At 36.7% G+C, this 19987-nt stretch overlaps 1 protein-coding gene across 4 annotated transcripts in view; it reads left to right on the top strand.

The window, feature by feature from the left end:
- RANBP9 (RAN binding protein 9) overlaps window positions 1-19987 on the top strand; it is a 38860-nt gene that overhangs the window by 11825 nt on the left and 7048 nt on the right. For all 4 annotated transcript variants that reach the window (XM_074543021.1, XM_074543004.1, XM_074543013.1 and 1 more), the window contains exons 3-9: window positions 8150-8202; window positions 9938-10105; window positions 13180-13202; window positions 15138-15322; window positions 16125-16237; window positions 17560-17668; window positions 19066-19256. In XM_074543021.1, coding sequence (XP_074399122.1) covers window positions 8150-8202; window positions 9938-10105; window positions 13180-13202; window positions 15138-15322; window positions 16125-16237; window positions 17560-17668; window positions 19066-19256 — 842 coding nt within the window. The remainder of the gene's footprint in view (window positions 1-8149; window positions 8203-9937; window positions 10106-13179; window positions 13203-15137; window positions 15323-16124; window positions 16238-17559; window positions 17669-19065; window positions 19257-19987) is intronic.

The raw sequence follows: 19987 nt of genomic DNA, 5'->3' as shown, positions 1-19987 counted from the left end.
CTACTTAGCATGACTTGCGTGAAATAATCAAAAACCCTTTACTAAAAACCTGCTATAGGAGATCCATTTTTCATACTACTGTAGTACTTGAAAGTGCTGCTTCTTGAATCTGATCTTGCATATCTGAAAGTAGCAGGGCAAAAATTATTCTTCTTTGAAGAAGCACAGCTCTTTTTTGTACAGGGTGTGGATGTAGCATGGCTTCTTGTGGCTGTGTTTGAGCACAGAGTTGGTTTTGTCACTCTTAATAACCTAGGTCATTAAATTCTTCATGTATCTAGGTGAGTAACTGGCTTGAGTAGAAATTTGAAGGTGTGTAATATGTTAATTTTGCAGAATTTCATGACCAACTTTGAGAACATTATGAACACACTGAAGAAAGTGTGAAAAAACCAGATTTACTAGGAAGAACTGGATATGGGAATTGGTGTTGCAGAGCAGATGAGCAGCAAAGTTGCTTTTTGATATCTCCATGTGGTGTGATAGGGTCAGTAACTGATGGTACTGGATGAGAAAAAGGGAAGCGAGAATTAAGTTCAGTAAGGTTGAAATATCATTCAAACAAAATCTGTCTTGGTATTTGTAGAGTGTTTGACCCAAGGAGTCCTGATGTGCTGCTACAGTACAGATATGTGAAATAATTACCCTAGATATTTTTAAATTCTTGCTGAAAGTTCTAACCAACTGTCATATTGCTTTGTAAATATTTCCTGTTGTTCTTTCTTTTTTCAGTTTTCTTTCTTAGTTTCATGTTGTCTTTTGTAGCCTAAGGTCTTCTGTTTATATATTGTCTCCTTTTATACTCTCTTTGGCTTTGCTTTGTTTGGCTCATGTGGAACATTGTGGATGGTTATGTGAGTAACAGTAGAAGGGTAATGGGTGTATGGGGAACAGTACCAAGGTGATGATTAGAAAGCATGGCAGGAAGGGGACTATTAACTAACAGTAAGTTATGTCAGCATCTCTGTTGAAATGTTCAGTTAACTTAAAAATAAATAAAAAATTTTGGCCAGGAGAAGAAGCAGTCTCTAAACACTCATTGAGTTGATGTCCCTTTTCCCAGTTTGTGACTGTTTGTATCAGCTTCATGGTAAATCTGATTGGATAACTAATTTTCCAAAAGCTGACCTCCAGAGTGAGTTTGTTTTCATTCAGTTTCTTCCCCCAGTATGGCTGCTTGTATCATTTCATGAGTAGCTATGACAGCAAAAGAGGGTGAAACTAGGAGCAGAAAGCAAAATGTGAAACAAAGGGCCTCGGAATGCTACTTTTGGTCATGGTGTAGCTTATATCCATTAATTTTAGTTTAAATACAGCCTTTTGGATTTTTAAATCTTTCACTAGGAGAGACATGTTTCTTTCCCAGAGAAAATGAACTTCTGGGAACAATAATTTTATCTTCCATGTCCTGAATTTCTGTCCATTCTTACTCATTGATTTGTAAATACAATTAATAAGAATGGGCAAAAAATGATCATAATAGCATGTACTTCTAGACAGTCTTCAGTGCTTTTAGAACAGCTGAGGAAGATGCTTAAAATGCAAAATCATAGAGTCACAGAATGTTTTGGATTGGAAGGGACTTTAAACATCATCCTGTTCCAACCCCACTGCCAAGGGCAGGCACACCTTTCACTAGACCAGGTTGGTCAACACTCCATCCAACCTGGCCTGGAGCACTGCTGATTTTTTTTTTTTTTTTAAAGAAGAATGAAAACAAGGATTGGGAGTGGTAAGGCATCCGGAAGAATTGATGAAAACTAAGTTTAGAAAGGCTGTATCCTTTTAACAAATAGCACTGAGCTTGCACTTGTGTGAGCAGTGTTGTTTAGTCTGTGGTGTAGTGGTGCTGATGCAGATCTTCATGGCCAGCCTTTATAGCACCATGTGTAAGTTCTGCTAAATATAGTGCTCTAAAATAAAATTTTAGTACAGCAATTCATGCAAGTAATCAGTATGTTTTTGGTAAAGCAGTGTTAATAAGGCTTTAAACACTTGTTACGCTATGGCTGGTTTTTAACACTGGGTATACAATCAGTCATCTGTTGTTTTGGCAGTATCTTGTGTAGTATGTGTTGTGTATGCGATGAAGTAGGTGGTGAAGTAAAGGAGGAAAAACTATCCAAAACAAAAATACCATGGGAATTAAGTTTGAGTGTTCATGACACCTATGCCTGTGGCGGAGCCTGAGCTGTTTCAGAGTGTTTGAGTCATAAATGCTTTGTTGTCTTCTCGAGGATGTGTGTGTAGCTCTTCAAACACAAACTATACTTTTTTTATTACAAGTTGTTGGTGTTGCAGTAAGTTGGCTTTTCCTTTAGCATCCAGTATACCCATTTTCTTGTTCAACGGAAGCATTAACCAATAAAAAAATATATAACATTGTCAGTTGCTGATTGGTTTGTATTTGTTTTGTACATTATTAATGCATTTTGAAAATTTTATGCAGTCCTAAGACCTGTTTTTATAGTTTTAATATGTCTTCAGCTGGTATTTGTTAAAAGAACAGGCATTTAGTAAAACAAGGTGCAAAACTTCACTCAGTCTCTCCATATAAGTCGGCCTTGCAGAGTACTTGGGTATAGGGTAGAATCTGATAAGGTCTGAAGTATCCTTCTTTCATTGGTGTCTTCATTTGAATTGTAGCAGCTGCAAGAAGAGATCAGGTCATGAATCAGCAAGTGTATCTTTTCTTAAACTATAGCAGTAATTAATTTTTTACCTGAGTGTATGAGACCAGATATTGGCAGAAATGAACATTAACTAAATGTTTAATAAGATTGTTTGAGGTTTGTGTTTACCTGGTCAGAAGTATTGGAGCTATGACAAAAGTTTTCTTTCTTTGATGGTGTATGCTAGAAATTGAAAATTGTAATTTAAAAAGAGCATTAAGAGAATATGTTTGCTTTCTTGGTCTTATCTTGAAAAATCTTTTACTTCTTTCTTCTGAAGTTCATTCACATAAATACAGTGTATAGATGCTAACTTTACCATAAGCCACATTTACATTATATTATTTTCTTTGTAACCATTCTTTTCTGACAGTATGGTCCCCAAAAAGGCTCTAGTCCTTGGGGACAAGTGTCCCAGGATGAAATGATGAAACTTCAAAGTGGGAGGGATGTCAGTAAATGAGAATTCTTCTAGGAACATTAGAGCAATCACAAGCAAAGTGTTACAGGAGTAACAGTTTCCAGCACTATGCAAAATGACTGCCTGATGTATTTTTGGTTTTGCCTCTCTATGCAGAACTGCATGGATCTGAAACCTGAGTTTATCATGTTCAAAATACTGTTTCCTTGGAAATACTCTGTAAAATTAAACTTGTTTTCAGTTTGAAATTAAAGACTCAAACTGTCTATGGCATATTTTGAAACATTTAAATTGATTAACATCTCATTTCTTATTGTGATTGTGCAGACAATAAGAATCTTGAATTTGCACATTTCTGCAAAATTTTAAAGCAGAGTAACTACATTAAAGATAAATGTAGGTACCTTTTTAATGTGGCTTATTTCTGGCCTCATAGTGTCGGCGAAAGCAGTGTAGAAAACTATAGGAGGACATTATTCAAACTTTTTATGTCCTTGCAAGTCAGTTGTGAGGGCCCTATAGAAGTTCATTGAGTCTTTAAAGTCCTAAAGATGATGCATTCTTTTTTCTTCTTGTCCTCTTTCCAAGCTGCTAACATAATGATAAAGCAAACTATACTTGGTATATAGCTTATATTTTTTTCAGTGTTACTTCTACTTTTCTTAATAATCAATGCATTCAAAACATTAGGGTGTTTTCAGTTGCTTTATTTATGGCTTTGAACATCTGTTAGTGCTTTGTCTTAGGTTCCCTACAGATAATATGGTAACTTTTTTAATGCTGTATGGTTGAAGTTGCTTCCTTTAAATGGATAACATGTAGGGAATAAGGCACCACCTTGGTTAGTTACTTTTTGCAACAACAAAAGAGTTGGTTTTTGAAGCAGCATGTAGCAGTTCCCCAGGTTATAATGTCTTCAGCAGCATATGTAGGCACAATGGAAGTCAGAAGATATTTGACTCTTGGCAGAGATAGCAGGTGACATTTCTGTAGTAGGAAGTCTGTCACATACTATTATGTGAGTTGGCTTTATAAATACAGCATGGAATTTTTGGTGGTTTTTTTTTTTTTTTATGAGAGAAATGATTGTTTAGTACTTGAATTTATCTTCAGCCTTTCTGAGTTGTCTGTGGTTTGGTATAGTTTTTGAGATTCCTCTTTATGGAGTGAGCAGGATAGGATATAATTAATCTGAGTTCTGATTCTTATCAGCTTTCATATTGAAAGATCTTCCATATACCTTCAACATAGTGGCTACAAGATTGAATGGAATAGTTATAAATAAAAATCAGAGTTGTGTTTCTTTCTGGGTTTTGTTAATTTCTTGATCTTTTAGCATCTGCAGTTCTGTACCCTCTCTTACTGCTGTTTCTTCCTTCTGTTTGGCTCTGGCTGTTTTAATTTCTCACAATTAGTCTATTCAGGCATCCAAGTAGAAACTTAAGGCTCCAGCAAAAATGTAAATTTAGTTCTTTGACTAGAAAGATACTTGAGGAGAAAATAGTTATTGTGAGCTTTCTGCTTCTTAAACATTTCTCTGCAGAGAAGCCTAGGCTTTTCAGTATGTGTTATAGGAAACAAGTAGGTATCATAATGCCTCTTTTTTTTGACATTTTCTCTTTTGCTTTGTGGTAAAAAAAAAAAAAAAGAATCTTCAGCGAATTTTAAATTCTGTAGTTTTCTGGTGTTCCTAAAGTTTCTATATGACTTCTGAAATGTAAACTAGAAAATGTGCTGAGATGCTAAAATGGTAACCTATATCTTAATTGATCTGGACTGGAACTAAATACAATTTGAAGTGAAAAAAAAAACCCCAAGTCTTTGTAAAATACACTTGCTTTCTTGGTCCTTAATACCAATTTAAGGCTGTACTTTAAATTGCTTTCCAGCTGTATTCTCTAATTTCAGACTCTCATGGGTTGATTTCATGTCTTCCATGAATGGTTGTTTGTTATTTTATGAGGTCCTGTAAGAGTTGAGCATGTTAATGAGATGATGAGTAGCAGCCGGTGGGACTGAAATTGCTCAAAAGAGGGGCTGCTTAATAAAACAGGCACCGGGCCACTTTGTGCCATTTGCCTGGGTAAATGATCCTCCCAGTGCCACAGCCAGGGACGTGTCTGGGTAGGGAGCTGAGGTGGAGGGACAGGCCTCAGGTACTGAGGAAGGCAGCATCAGAACCACAGCCCTGCTCACCCTCTCTGGTCTCTGAGGCCACAGAGCTGTGTCCATGTTTGGAAGGTGCTGCAGGATGGACTGAGCGTGCTGCTTCATGGTGCTGACACCCCCCCCCTTGCCAAGGACAGCTCTTACGGCCAACAGAGCTGCAGACAGGAAGGACAGGTCACTTGGGTCTCCTAGACCAAACCTCTTCATGTGGCAGGACAGCATCATGAGCAGACGTGGAACATTCTGGGCCTGCAGTGCACCTGGGCTGCCCATCATTTTTGTCATAGGCTAAGGGAGGAAAACTTAAATACATAGTTCTGCCACTCTTCTTCCGATCCTGACATGCATGAAATGGGAGCTTTAAGCAGCAAATGGGAGAACAGTCTGTGTACTTCCTCCCACTGAAGCAAGTCTTTGCAAACCCTGACTCTTGACCTAAACAAGGGTTAAGCATCTTAAAAAAAACCCAAAAAAGTCGATTCCAGTCTGAAGATTACAGGTGTGGGGAAAAGGTGAGAGAGTTACACGTAGTGATTTGGGATAGATACAATTCTTTTAAATAAGTTTTAGAGCATTTAAAGCCTGTCTATCATGGTACCATTTTCCCCCATAATTTATAGTGTACTAACCTAGTTGAACATGAAATTAGCTGTCTATCAACTCTAATAAATAATAATTAACTTAACTGATGAGCCTTTAATTTTTCTCACTTCAGACCATAAGTTGTAGACATTCCTTTTGCCTTGTGAAAGATGTCTGTAGTAAATTTATTAGTTGCAATGTTTTCATCTAACTTCATTTTCTATTAATAGCAAGTCTCCTTCACAAAATGGTGTTAACATTTCGAGTAGTTGTAAGTACATCCCAGGGAAAAATGCATACTGTTAACATCCATCTTCTTCCTGAGATGGTGTTAGTGCCTAGTGCTTTCCAGTCACTACCAGTGGGTAAAGATTCCTTGTTCCCAGCTGTATTTAAATACAGTTTAACTGTGTTTACAGGTGTTGCTGAGGAAGGTTGGAAGTTAGGATATCTGAGGAAGAAAAGAGTGGTGTTACCAAAATATTGCCTTGACCATGATCTTCTATGTAATATTTTGCATTATTGTGTAACTGTAGTCTTGTTATTATAAAAATACTGAAACAGAACCTTGATTGCGTTTTTAATCGGACTCACATTCAAAGGCTTTTTGCAGTCAGTGGAGTTAAAGTTATCTAAAATTGTTTTTAAAAGTAAACATCCTTTCTTTAATGAATAAGAGATTTTCACTCTTCACATGAGTATCCTTCATGTGTCAGACCTCAGACTATGCTAATAACAACTCTGCCTTTATTATTAAAGACAAAATCAAGGGGTTTCCACTTGTTGCTTTCATTTATAATTGTTTTGTTGAATCTGCTGCTGCAGTGGTGCCTCAGTAGTGTATCCAGCAGTGCAGCAAAGACTAATCCTTTTGTTTGTTGCCCTTTGCTTCAGCTCTTCAGTATTTTTAAATGTAATATCTGCTATATATGGTTCCGAGGTTCCATTTCGTGCTGGTATGTTTGAAGGAGAGGAAGACAGTATTATTATACATGAGAAATTATCAGAGGAGGGCTTTTTAGGGATCAAACATAGAATTGGGTAAGGTAACTGTTAGAAGTGGTCATAGAAAGAGCAGAAACCCCCATACACAATTAAGCATGTCATTCTGAGATGTTCTGCTTAGTTCCATTCTGTGGCAAAAGCATTTTAAATAGCAGATTAACTTGCACTTCCAAGTTCAAGTGGAATAGTTGCTTAAAAATTTGTTTTATGAGATGGGAATACAAAGGTGATGTCTGTTGACTTAAACTTTCCAGATTGCCACAGGTGAATATTTTGTTCTCATACAGTTTATTATTTCATAGCAAATTCTTGGTAACTGATGTTAACTAGTGTCAAAATACCTTGAATGATTTGATAACAAGTAAATGTAGGTTTAGGTGATTTTTGAATGCTTGCTTTAGTTGTTGGAGGGGGGTTGCTTTATTTTGGGCAAGGGACAATGGTGAAAGCCTAGATTTTCTTTTTGCTGTTTCTCTTTTTGTATTCCTGTTGTCTTGGTAATGGCATTAGTTTTTCTTAAGAAACAAGCAAAATTGATTTTGCTGACTTCTAATAGTGCTATTTAGGGATGAGGAAATTCTTCATTTCAGCTTTGTAATATTTGCTATTGAATTGTTAACAACTGTCCTGGACACTGACTTTATGAAAACCACCTTTTTGTAAAGCTGGCTTTTGGACTTTATTTCAGATAACTGGTTAGTGTAGTACAAATATTTTCCCCTCTTTAGTCTGCCATCAGATTACAAGCAGCTGAGTGCCATTGATGGTAAATTTCTCAAATTAACATTCTACTGTACAATCCAGGCCTTTAATGTTTCAGTGTGATCTTTTCATAAGTGCTGTGCAAGATTGCATTTTGCTGCTGAAGTAAAGCAGTGTTGCATGTATTTTATAAAATTACTCCTTCCTGTTTGTCTGCAAAACATCATTAGGTATGTTGAAAATGATGACATTGGTATGTGTATGGCTGTACCCCTACTTTCAAAATAAGATATGACCTTTGGCTTCCTTTGTTCATGCCTTAAACATTTTAGCTAATAAAATGTTAGCATAAATGGAACATCATTTTAGCCCAGGATGCCAGAAAGAAAAGAAGTTGTCCTTACCTCCTGTGGAGACAGGATCTGTCCATATTAAACCATATATGCTGGGAATCCCGTGCTCTTCTGCCACTATTAAATGACCTCTCAGTAGCTTAATTGGTACATGGTTAGTCAGCATAGTGTTTCTTGGCAATGTTCCACATACATATGTATTTTTGTAAGAGACAGATGCATTTCTTTTGTTCTTTCATTTTTAGTTACATGGGAATTGGGCTTTCGGCACAGGGTGTGAACATGAACAGACTACCAGGTATGTTTCAGTTGCTTACACTGGTTTTTAAAATATGCTTCAGCTTTGGTAAGCAAGAGAGTGTAGCATGACACCTCTGTGTTGTATCTGTTACTGGAGTTATGTAACACTTGCAGCTGAAAAGTTTAACTTTTACTGTACATTTACTCCTCTACTACTTCTGTCAGCTCTTACTGTTATTTTTAACATTATGAAGATATTTTTTAGCAAACAAATATAGTATAAAATTTTCATTATGTGTCCTGATAAAAAATGAAGCTATAGATTTCCATGTTCTGTATGCTGGATTTCTAGCAATAAAAATGATCTACTGTGATAAAACCTCTCTGTCTAACATGGAGGGAACTCTTCTTTTCTCACTTTCTGTACCTTTACCTTTCCAGCCTTCATAGTAAGAGTGTGTAGCCTAGTTTTAAATTTTGACTGTTCCATTAACTTGCATGGTCAAGGACACTGTCTAGTTAACAATTGTCTGTAGTATCTCTGAATTTGTATATGTGTACATAAAAAACTGGGTTTTTAACAGATCTTTAAACGTGTAAAAAAATATCCACCCAAAACCAACCGACTTGAAATTACCAAAATACAAAACCATGTTGAATTTACCTTTGAGTATCTGCATTTCATTACTTTTGAGTTTTAACTTTCTTACCAAATGCTCTGGTAGAGATCCATATGATGACTGCAAGTCCCCATTACACTGCGAGCCCACCTAAGGCTCATGAATTATTAGTGGGTGGCATTAGGTTTGATTTAGGATGCTATAATTATCAAAGGTACTACTAATGAATGCAACTCCAGTAATTTGGGGTTGTCTTTAATTTACTGAGAGATGCTTAATATGGTACCAGCTGAAGCTACTGATGATAAAGATTAAGGGTCTAAGTGTGTAAAATACTTCCAAATTAACCTGCAAGGCAGCAGCTTGACAGAAGAGGTTCAGTATTGACTTGCAGAGAGTGTAGATAGGTATTTATAGAAGAGCACAAACCAAGATTGCTTATTGTGAATTTCATTGAGTAGTGTAACAGTGTGAAGCTCCTTAAAGATTCTACAGCTTCTTCACCTGCAAAATCAGCGCCATATTTGCATGCATAATGACTAGCTCTTGGCTGTGATTTTTGCCTGTATTGCTAATTTTTTCCTTTTATTTAAAATTTATTTTTATTTTCAGGGGCAGCATAGCTAGTTACACTTTAGTCTGGAGATTCTGTTATTATGCAGAGGCTGCTTGCTGCTGAATAGTCATTGAGAATAATCAGGACTAGAAATACGTTTCCCCAGAGATGCCTGTTTGGTTTGTAGCCAGGAAGAATCTGATTATGACATATGGTAGCAATAGTTTTGCAAAATGAAAGGGGAACAGGAGAATCTTCACTGCTTTACTGGGACATGTCAGATCTGTATATAGCTTTTTGAATTTCAGCATTGTAGCTGATTATATTTTTGGGGTTGGTAATACTGTATGTTGGAGTAAAGAGAAAAATGTGTTATCTGAATTTGCATTACCTGTTATATACTACAAATGCAATTACTTATTCAGCCATTTTGATAAAAGAAGTTGTCATTTTAAAGATTACACAGTGGCTTTCCTAGATAAGAAATATTAGAAAGCAGAAGGCTGAGCATAGTAATTAATTGTGTTAGCCTGGCCAGAATATACCAACTTAGCACAGTCTTCAATTTATTTAATAATGAAGAAAATGAATAAATTACAAATGCTTTTGTTCTCTAGGTTGGGATAAACACTCGTATGGTTATCATGGAGATGATGGCCATTCATTCTGTTCCTCTGGAACGGGACAACCTTACGGCCCAACGTTCACTACGGGCGATGTCATTGGTTGTTGTGTCAACCTTATCAACAACACCTGCTTCTACACCAAGAATGGACACAGCCTGGGTATGCAGAAACGCTGCCTTTTGTGACAGCACTATATCTTTAGGTCTGTTGTGAATAGGAAACCCTCTTCACATCAGGAACCAAGGGTTTGAATAGTTCTTTTGATAGTTTAATAGTCTATGAAGTAATTAAAGAACTGGGAAAAATAATTTCTTCTGTGCCATTAGCACTAACATTCCTTGTGAATTTGGGAGGATTGGGTCTTATAGCATCTCTTTCCACAGGATTTGCATTAATGAACTCTATTACTCAATCCACAAATAGTGCCTGATTGTCATAAAGTAATAGATAATAAGAGAACTGAAGATAAGGAAAATGGATATAGCTAAAATTCCTTGCTGGTGTAGGGGGAACACCTAGCCTTCACTAAAACCTTACATTGGATGCATGTTGTTTTGAGCATATGTTGGAGAGCAGTGTATTTTGGATTCCCAGTCTGGAGTCATTCATAGTTGGGCTAAAGCCATAAATTATAAAAGTTGAGCTAAAATTAAGTCCATTAAATTCATACAGTAAATTGTAGTATTAGGCAACACTGCAAGATAATTTTTGAATTTGAAGATATCAGGAGTGGGTGGAGTTAAAAATTTTTATGGAATACCTATTTCAGTTACTTAATGTAATTTAATGAGCCTAGATATAGAGTGTAAGGAAAGAAGAAAAAAATTCCTTCTTGCATTAAGAAGGGAGTGGGGGCTTGTGAAGAGATCTTGGAATTGTGCTGAGAGGAGCAGGAGCTTTGAAGGGATAAACCACAAGGAATAAGATTTCTGTGATGGGTAGAAATGTGATAAGGAAAGGAGAGGGTAGCATGAAATGAAGTAAGAGATTATTGAGATAGGTGGTCTTGAAGTTGCTGTTCTATTTTCTTACATTGGCAAACACAAAGTAGGTTTGGAAAAAGGGGGAAGGATGTGGTTTAAATTCTTTTCTAGCCTCCCTGAATGAGACTGACAGTTTGTTTGCTCAGGCTTTGAGCAAACACATCTGACTTGGGAGTTTTCCTGCTTCTACTCACAGCAGGGCTTAGGAGTCTCCTCCTGAGGTCAGTTCCATGTAATCAATTCTGTGATTATATTCTTTCATGATTTAATTTTCCTTCTAAATTGAATGAGTCTATATACCCTGAGACCTAGGGCAGTGGGACACTTGAAACATGCACTGTGTAGTTGTTTCTTTTGGCATCCTGTTGCAGGATAGGTCCAACTGGAAGATAATGGGCTTGTGTTTGCCCTAATCTTTAACTGGGGTAAAGCTGAGAAAAGCAGTCTTACCTTTTTCCCTTTTTGAAACATTCACAATGTGCCTGCAGAGAAGTTGGATCATGTGATCAATTAAAGAGACATGAATGTTCTCACTACCCTTATGGTCACCTGAAAGTGTGAGTAAGCTGGGAAGGCAAGAGCAGAAACCTCCTTTTCAGTGGTAAAGCAGACTGGATTAGGGCAACTCTGAAACAACAGTGCAAAAGATTAAAATCCATTTTTAGAGGAGACCAGAATGGCATAGGTGAGGGGAGGCTAATAAAATGTCATCTGTCAGAGACTGAGTCTGACAAACACTTTATGGATTTCACAAGGAAACCTGACAGTTGTTCTGCTGTCATGGACTTTGCTAGCTTTAGCTTCTGACATGAGAAAATTGATTCTGTGTTGAGTGGAAAAAGAAATCAGAAATTTTGTCTGTCTCACTGAGTTGTTGCAGTTGCTAGTTGTCCAGAATTCCTGTACATTCGTGACTTGGAGGACATTTATGTTTCTTCTCTGGGCCCACATATTTGGCCTAGAATATAGGATGTCTCTGGCTCAGCCTGGGATTTGATGCTGCAGAAAGAGCAAAGCTGTTCTCATGCAAGTGTGAAATCCTGGGTTGAAAAGAAGCCCCAACCAACCCCCACCCCACCCCCAAGACCCCAGCTCCTACATATCACTTAGTCATCATTTATTTGTCATGCCTACAGCCTCCATTTTGGAAAAGAGCAAGCTGGATGTCAAAATTGCCAAATAGAAAAAATGGTATAGCTTAGAAAAAGATAAAGTAAGAGCAGGGAATAAATAAAATGATAGCTTTGAGATATGATGGGAGGAAACAAAGGAAACAGATTCACTCAGTATGCCATCCTTCTGTCTCAAAAGATGTGTGTAAGGAATCCAGATGCTCTTGAGGTTTGAAATCCTGGTGAACAGTAGAGATTGAAAACAGGGACGGAATTTAGGACAAAAGGTTAAAAGCTTTTTTTTCATCTTAAATTTGAAAAGGTGGTGGTACAGAATAAATTGAAGTTTGAAGGGATAAGTGGATTTGAATAATTCAGCATTAAAAAAAATACTTGCAACAATAAAGGAAATTCTGAAATACTGTTATTATTTGGCTGTCAGAAGGAGATTACTGATGTGGTTTTTTTTAACTGAAAGCTTCCCACCCCCTGAAATTGCCTGAAGTTCCTGAAGTGTATAGAGGTCATATTTTTCTCTAATCCTGAGACAGCAAAATCACTCCCTTGGTTTTAAGGGTAGATGGATGTTTGTAATTATGTAAGACGATATTAAGCTGTTCTGTTTGAAAACCAAAGCATGAGGGCATGGATTAGAGTGAAACACTTGCAGGCTGGTTTGGAGTATTATAGATATGTGCTGCTTGTGTAAAGAATGTGAGTGAGTATGAAGAAAAGTAATAGCAAGCAAGAAAAGACACCATTAAATCTTGATGTTGCAGCATCATGACATGCAAGTGAAAAAGTATTTTCAGATATCCTTACCTTTCTTCTCTAAATTTAGTATGTAGCTAGAACTTTCAGACTTTCTAATCTGCCTATCTGTATGATTTGCTAAGTCTTATTATCTATTTTGAAAAAATTAAGGGCAATTTAAGTATTTTTGATGATTACTTTTTGACAAATACTGCCATTTATTATTTTAAAAACATGAATTGTGCATAAGCATCATGGGTTTCACCATACTTTGCTTATTTCTGAGATGTTTGAGTGAGATTTCTGAACAGATAATGATACTTTAAGAAAATGAGGCTTGAATCCAGACACGTGGAAATTAATTTTAGTTTTCTCTTTATTACAGGCATCGCTTTCACAGATTTACCGGTAAGATAAGTGCATTTTCAAACAGTTTTTCTTTGTGTCTTTAAACAGATGTTTCAGCTCAAACTAGCATTTACCCTGGGCTTGTTGGAATCACAATGATAATCTTAGTAGCCAGTGTAATATTAGGTATTTCTCATCATGATTTCAGTGGTGATTTTTTAAATGAAGGATAAAGTGTTTTGGTTTTACACTGATCCTTACAAGAGCTTTTTCCTTTTCAGGTTTTTTTTTTAGTAGAGTAATAATACATGCAAATAATTATTACATGCTTTGGCATATTCAAGCCTTACATACAAAATCAGAGCTGTATTAAACACCAACATGGTGGATGGCTGCTTGAGATATTGTCACTTTAACTCATTCTTGATGCCTGATTTTCACAAGTTTTGCTTCATTGAATCAAATGTATCAGTTTTTTTAAAGCTGCACATACCTGAAGTCTTGTGGCTTTTGAGTCAATTAAATTGTGCTTTCCTTAAAAGTGGCATCTGTTCCCTATACTACTGATACAGGCATGATACTGCAATTACTTTGGTTTTCTTCTCATCCCCTTAATTTCTGATTTAATCTGTTTAAGGTGCAGTGTGTGATGCACGTCCACCTGGCCACCTACTCCCTTTGTGGGGCCTTAAGAGGCAAGGACAGATATTAAGGAAAAATGAAGTCAGGAACCCAAGGAGGCTCTTAATTCTACCACAGGGTTGAGTGCTTTGTGTAGGAAACCACTACCACTGTTCTGGATCTTCAGGTTGCTAGCACATGGTGCCAGCTCAGGAAAACTGACACTATAATCTGAAGTATGAAACTGAACCCCTTTTTAGAATCAATGGTTTTCATCTCATTAAAAGATTTGAGACTTGGGGTTTGTTGATTATTTTTGACTAGGTAACAGTAGGAGCATGTTTATTTAAAAAAGCAAAGGGTGTATTTGTGGAAATAGAGGCAAGATTGGCTTGGGTGTGGCTTGAGAAACCAGAGTATTTTTCATTTCACTGGATTCTCTGGGCTCCAGAGTTCCTACTGACCTGTGTGTTGATAACTTCTTACTGATAACTTTAATTTATTTAGCATAATAGTTCTGTAGATTAACACCCTATTATACCATACCACCATTGTCTGCAGTGTAATTATGATATAGGTATATTTATTACATAAACTTCAAAAAAATTTAAACTACCTCCCACACACATACACACAAGACCCCAGTAACAAAACCCCATTCACAGTGAACAATTGATTGCCTTGCCATTGCTGAGATGCTCATTATATTTAAGAAAAGTACCTTTATCCCAAGGCAGATTTTACCTTTCTCATATTTGCCATATTTTAAATTTGCATGGAGACCTAATTTCAGCAGAAAATAAAACTGAGACAATAAATGCTGTTCAAGTGTTTTCCTAGATACAAGTCCAGGAATTCACAAAATCGTCAATGCATTGTTACAGATTTTGTTAGGCACTACAGTTGGACTTTGAGGCTATTGAGTTTTCTATCCTGTCAGTTCTTACCACTAAAATTCAGGGTTGTTTTAAGTATTTCACCCTAAAAAGAAAATGGCCCACTTTGTAAGTTTAATTTCAGTTCTCTTTTTAAAGGAAAAGGACTGGTCTTTAAAATAATCAAAAATTGTTACATAATATTTTGTGAAATTTAACCCAAAAGTTGTAACATGTAGCACAGTTTAAAAAGTGTATTTTCTGGCTGGAATGTCAGTAAGATTTTCTTCTTCCAAACACAAAGAAATTGAGTACTGGGAATAAATTAGTCAGTCATTGTATTGCTGTATTGGCAGAAGCTGCTTTTACTGCTGGAGTACCCTACTAGAAACAGTAAGGTTATTACTAGAGGTGAAAAAAAAAAAAAACAACAAAACAAGCCCACAGCAGTGGGAATTTTAGGGCAAGGGTCAAAAACTAACTAAAATGTTTCTTGCAGCCAAACTTGTACCCTACAGTAGGGCTTCAAACACCAGGAGAGGTTGTGGATGCTAATTTTGGACAACACCCATTTGTATTTGATATTGAAGACTATATGCGAGAGTGGAGAACCAAAATTCAAGCACAGATTGACAGATTTCCAATAGGAGATCGGGAAGGAGAGTGGCAAACAATGATTCAGAAGTAAGACTTTTAATATTAATAGTTTTTTTAAAAGTCATTAGTTGCATGATTTCAGAGTTCTTTAAAATGTTTTATCTATTGTCTTGTGCAAAAAGTGATAGATGCTATTAAAAAATAGTACAAGTAAGTTTGTTACCAGGTTTGATAACAGTGTAAAAAGGAGTGTGAACAGATTTTGTGGCAGAGTTGTCTGTGTCATTAATAATTTGGACTTTATAATGATGAGTTTAGGACTTTTGTCCTAATTTGTCTTATCTAATACGGACTGGGGAGTTTGTAGGAAAATTGTTGTGGTTGTAATGGGCAGTTTTAATACTCTGGGCTCTGGAGATTTCCCTTTGCTTTCTCAGCCTTCAGCATGCCAGGTTAAGTTGTGTCTCATTAGTATTTCTTGAAAAAATGGTGGTTCTGACTTTGTATTTTTTATTTTCTCAGTGAAAACAAAAACTTAATGTGCAGCAATTTCAGTGGGAGTAATGAGAAAAAAAAACCAAACCAGCTTAATTAGCAGTTAATATTTGAACTGACCCTGCCTTTGTGTCATGAATAATTGTTACTAGAATTCATCATAATAAAGTTATGCTTTTATTATTTTTAAAAATTATTTTTCTGTACAGTGTTTTGAAGAATATACTGACTCTTAATTGAATTACTTTTGTCTGACTTGTACAGAAGTCTCTGCATTTCAAGCTGAATTTTTCAATTCAGCTTATATTATCAAAGAGTTTTTACATTTAGGAGTTCTTGGTTTCTCACCTGTATTTAATGAGTATTTCTAAGTTTTGTTTTTGTTTATTTTTAGAATGGTATCATCTTACTTAGTTCACCATGGATACTGTGCAACAGCAGAGGCATTCGCCAGATCCACAGACCAGACTGTGCTAGAAGAATTAGCTTCCATTAAGAACAGACAAAGTAAGGCTGGAGAGCACGTTGCATCCCTTTTTTCCTCCCTTAAACAGATACTGCATAAAGCTTTTTCTTAAGCAGCATTGTAAAATTGGCTTGCAGCACTGCTCCATAGCACAGTTCTTTGCTGTCATCTAATGTTACACATGTATGAGCAGCTGGGTATGAAAAAGCTGCACAGTAATACTTTGTAACTTGTTTGATGTAGCAGAATGTGGTAAATTATCTGTTGTCTTTTCTCTCGAATGGAAAGTTGTGATATGTCTGAAACAATTGTGTGTAATGTCTCTGAGTGTTTGTGAGAGCTAATGGTTAGTCACAAACAGGAGTATAAAACTTAGTCGTGACAGACATTTATATTTTTATCTGAATGTGAAAAGGGATTGAGTTTAGAGAATGTTTTATAAGTTAAATGAAACTTTTCCTGCTTACAGCTGTGAGGGGAAGAGGACAAGGACAACAAACAGCAGTTCAGTTCTAACTTGCCATGCCAGTGCTGTTTGCAGCCTGATGGAACAGTGCCTTCCCCTTCCATTTAAATCCCTGCTCTATGACCATCAGCATTTGTGTTACTGTATGACATACCACATGGGGAAACTGCTTTGGTTGTAAAACAACACATTTGTTGGGTTTTTTTCATTTGGATCAGTTTCTCTGTTGGTGAAGAGAGCTGGGAGGCTGTTTGCAGCTTGAGCCAAGTTACGGCCACAGAAGCATCAACTAAAGCAGGAACCTTTGTGAAAGATTTTGCTGAACTGTAGTTTGATTAGGAGTATGTGTTGTAGGTGAAAGAGACTGAATTTTTGTTTTTCTTAGTCAAAATTGAACCTGTAGGAGTGCGATGCAATTTGGATGTTCTTGAGTGACAGTAATTTGAAATGTGCTTATTTATAAAGTTGTGAAAATGAGAACTAAATCGCAGAAGAGTGTCTGCAATCTTATTCTAGCTCTAAATGCATAGTCTGACTACAAAGCAGTTGGATGCTGGCAATAAATAAAAATACTGAGTTCTCATTTAGATACATGTAGGTGGAGTGCAGTTCTTAAATTTTCCTGTTGAACATTTTAAGCAAACATGATCTTTCTTTACACTATTTTTTTCTAAAAGGAAAAAAATCTTGTTGATTGATGGTTGCAGTGTCTTTTAATCATTTATGTACGTGTATTAATCTGTAAGCTGTCCATTTAACTGATGTTGGTTTTGCTGAACAGAAGTTCAAAAATTGGTTTTGGCAGGATGAATGGAGAACCCATTGAAACAACATAACAGCTGTATCCAAGTTTACTAGAAAAAAATCCTAATCTCTTATTTGTTTTTTGGTGAACAGGAATTCAGAAATTGGTTTTAGCAGGAAGAATGGGAGAAGCCATTGAAACAACACAACAGTTGTATCCAAGTTTACTAGAAAGAAATCCTAATCTCTTATTTGCATTAAAGTGAGTCTTCAAATTATACAGATGTGTGTTTATAGATGGCACAGTACCTTCTGAGACAAGACAGTTACTCATTTAAAGCTTTCACAGAAATTTGTACAAAGTTAAGCAGCGCTTTTTAGAAAATGTGTGTATTTCACTTTTTTATGCTCTTCTTATTTGCTACATGTTTAACTAGGTTTTGTCATCGAGGTCCTGGTTTGCAGCATAATTCACATCTCCCTGTAGACTTCTCTGCAGAACTAAGTTCTGTAGTTCTTTTTAATGAATTTAATCCCATTTGGGTGTTAATTAAAACTTAAAATGGAAACTGATACAGTAGCACATCCAAGAAGGTTAAGAATCCTGATGGCATAAGTCAGTCTGTTCCTCCAAAGGAGTGATTGACTTTAAAGACCAGCTTAAATGAGCTGTTTCATTCCATGCCACTTTACTAGAAAACTCTGGCTAAAACTGTGGAATTCCATAATCCTAAAGAGTTCTCTTGGCTTCCCAGGTACACAATAGACACCTTCATTCTGGCATTTTTACTTGCCAGCTGCGCTGTTCTCCAGAATTTTGTATCACATTGCAGTGTTTGAATGTGGGAAAAATGCGTTATCTCCTCTAAGAGCAAAGCACTTTATTTTATGTGCAGTTAAATAACTGGGAGTGTGTTTGAAGTCTGTCATGCTCAAGTGCTGAACAGAATTCACGTGATAGTACTCCAGACTTATCACAGAATTCACAAAATGCTAACATTTTGATGAAAGACTTCACTCAATAGCATCAATTTTATGTTATCTTTTCCTCAGTCTGTCTAAATTTTGCCTGTTCTATTGAGGCTACTGAAGCCTTAAGCATAAAGCAGGAGTTCTGAGCTTCCTTAAAGTCCATAGTAAAACCTCCTTATCTAAAATGGAATTCACAAAGAGCAACAGCCTCTAAAGGAAGGTTTGTATGGGAATTTGCTTTTCAAACTATTTTCTAGAGCAGGTGTTTAATGTGAGGTGTTACCCTTTAATGCTTAATGTTCCAGACAGTCAAACTCTGTTCTCATTTACTTGAGAAAATGACAGACATGACAACATAATGACATATCTTTCTCAAGAAATAACCTTGCCCCTGCCAATAAAAGAAAACAGACCAAGAAAATATAGTTTAAATCTCTAGACTTTGAGGACTTAGTGACAAAGGCTGTCCTCCAAGGATAATATTCCTGTTCAGCTCCCTCACAAATTTGTAGTTGTGTATTTTTGGCGGAATGCTCCAGAGCTTATTGACGATTGGGTTACTGACATTCAGCATTTTGTTGAGTCAGACTTGTTCTGTATTTAACACTAAAATAAAATCATTGCTATCGTTGGTTATTTGAAATGTGTAAATGGTTTTATTAGCTTAACTTTTTGCCTTTTGTTTAGGGTGCGTCAGTTCATAGAGATGGTGAATGGTACAGACAGTGAAGTGCGGTGCTTGGGAGGCCACAGTCCAAAATCTCAGGACAGTTACCCTGTTAGCCCACGGTCATTCAGTAGTCCTAGCATGAGTCCCAGCCATGGAATGAATATTCACAATTTGGCAACAGGCAAAGGGAGCAGCACACACTTCACTGGTAAGTTTGTGTGGAGGATGCACCACACAGATTTGGACGTACCACGCCACATGGATTTTTTTTTTTAAATAAACTTAAGATTTTATGCTGAATGCTGTGTGTAACAGTAAAATGTTAGTGATTAAAATATGGGATTTCCAGTCACTGGGAAAAATGAAAGTTTCATCACATAATTTTTGCATGTGCTCTTGGGTTTGCTTCTTGCAAAGTAGGTTGCCACCAATTTCTAAAAAATGCTTCCCTCTGGGAGGTGGAAAGTTCTGACATATATTTCTCTTGTCTTTTTGATGATAATTTATGGTTTGGGCAAGATGGGTTAAATCCAGTAAGTGGTATATATGATCCATTTCCTGTGGTGTTGGAGAAGTCAGAATAGCTGTGGTTGAGCAGGAAACACCAGAGGCCGGGTGGTAGGGTTGAGTAAAAGACATGCTGCTGGCAGCCACATTTCAGTCTGCACATTTCTTAGAGCATTTAAGTAGTGGGAAATCTTCAGTGGGAGGCCACTAATGTTCAGAGCTGTCCCAAGCTTATGGGGAGATCCCCATGCCTTCCAAAGCACCCCTGCTGAATGGAAGCAGAGCATGTTAAAATGATACCTGAACATGGCATCCTTGAAGACTAAGACTCTTAGGGTAGCAGAGACCATCAGCTTTCACTTATGCTTAATTTCCAAATCCAAACTGGAGCTGACTGGGGGCACTTTTTTTTTCCCCCTCTCTGGGGTGTCA

This window comes from Zonotrichia albicollis, chromosome 1 (genome assembly GCF_047830755.1).
Source record: "Zonotrichia albicollis isolate bZonAlb1 chromosome 1, bZonAlb1.hap1, whole genome shotgun sequence".
Lineage (NCBI taxonomy): Eukaryota > Metazoa > Chordata > Aves > Passeriformes > Passerellidae > Zonotrichia > Zonotrichia albicollis.
The sequence above is the reverse complement of the archived record's forward strand: the minus strand, read 5'-3'. Positions and strand labels throughout refer to the sequence as shown.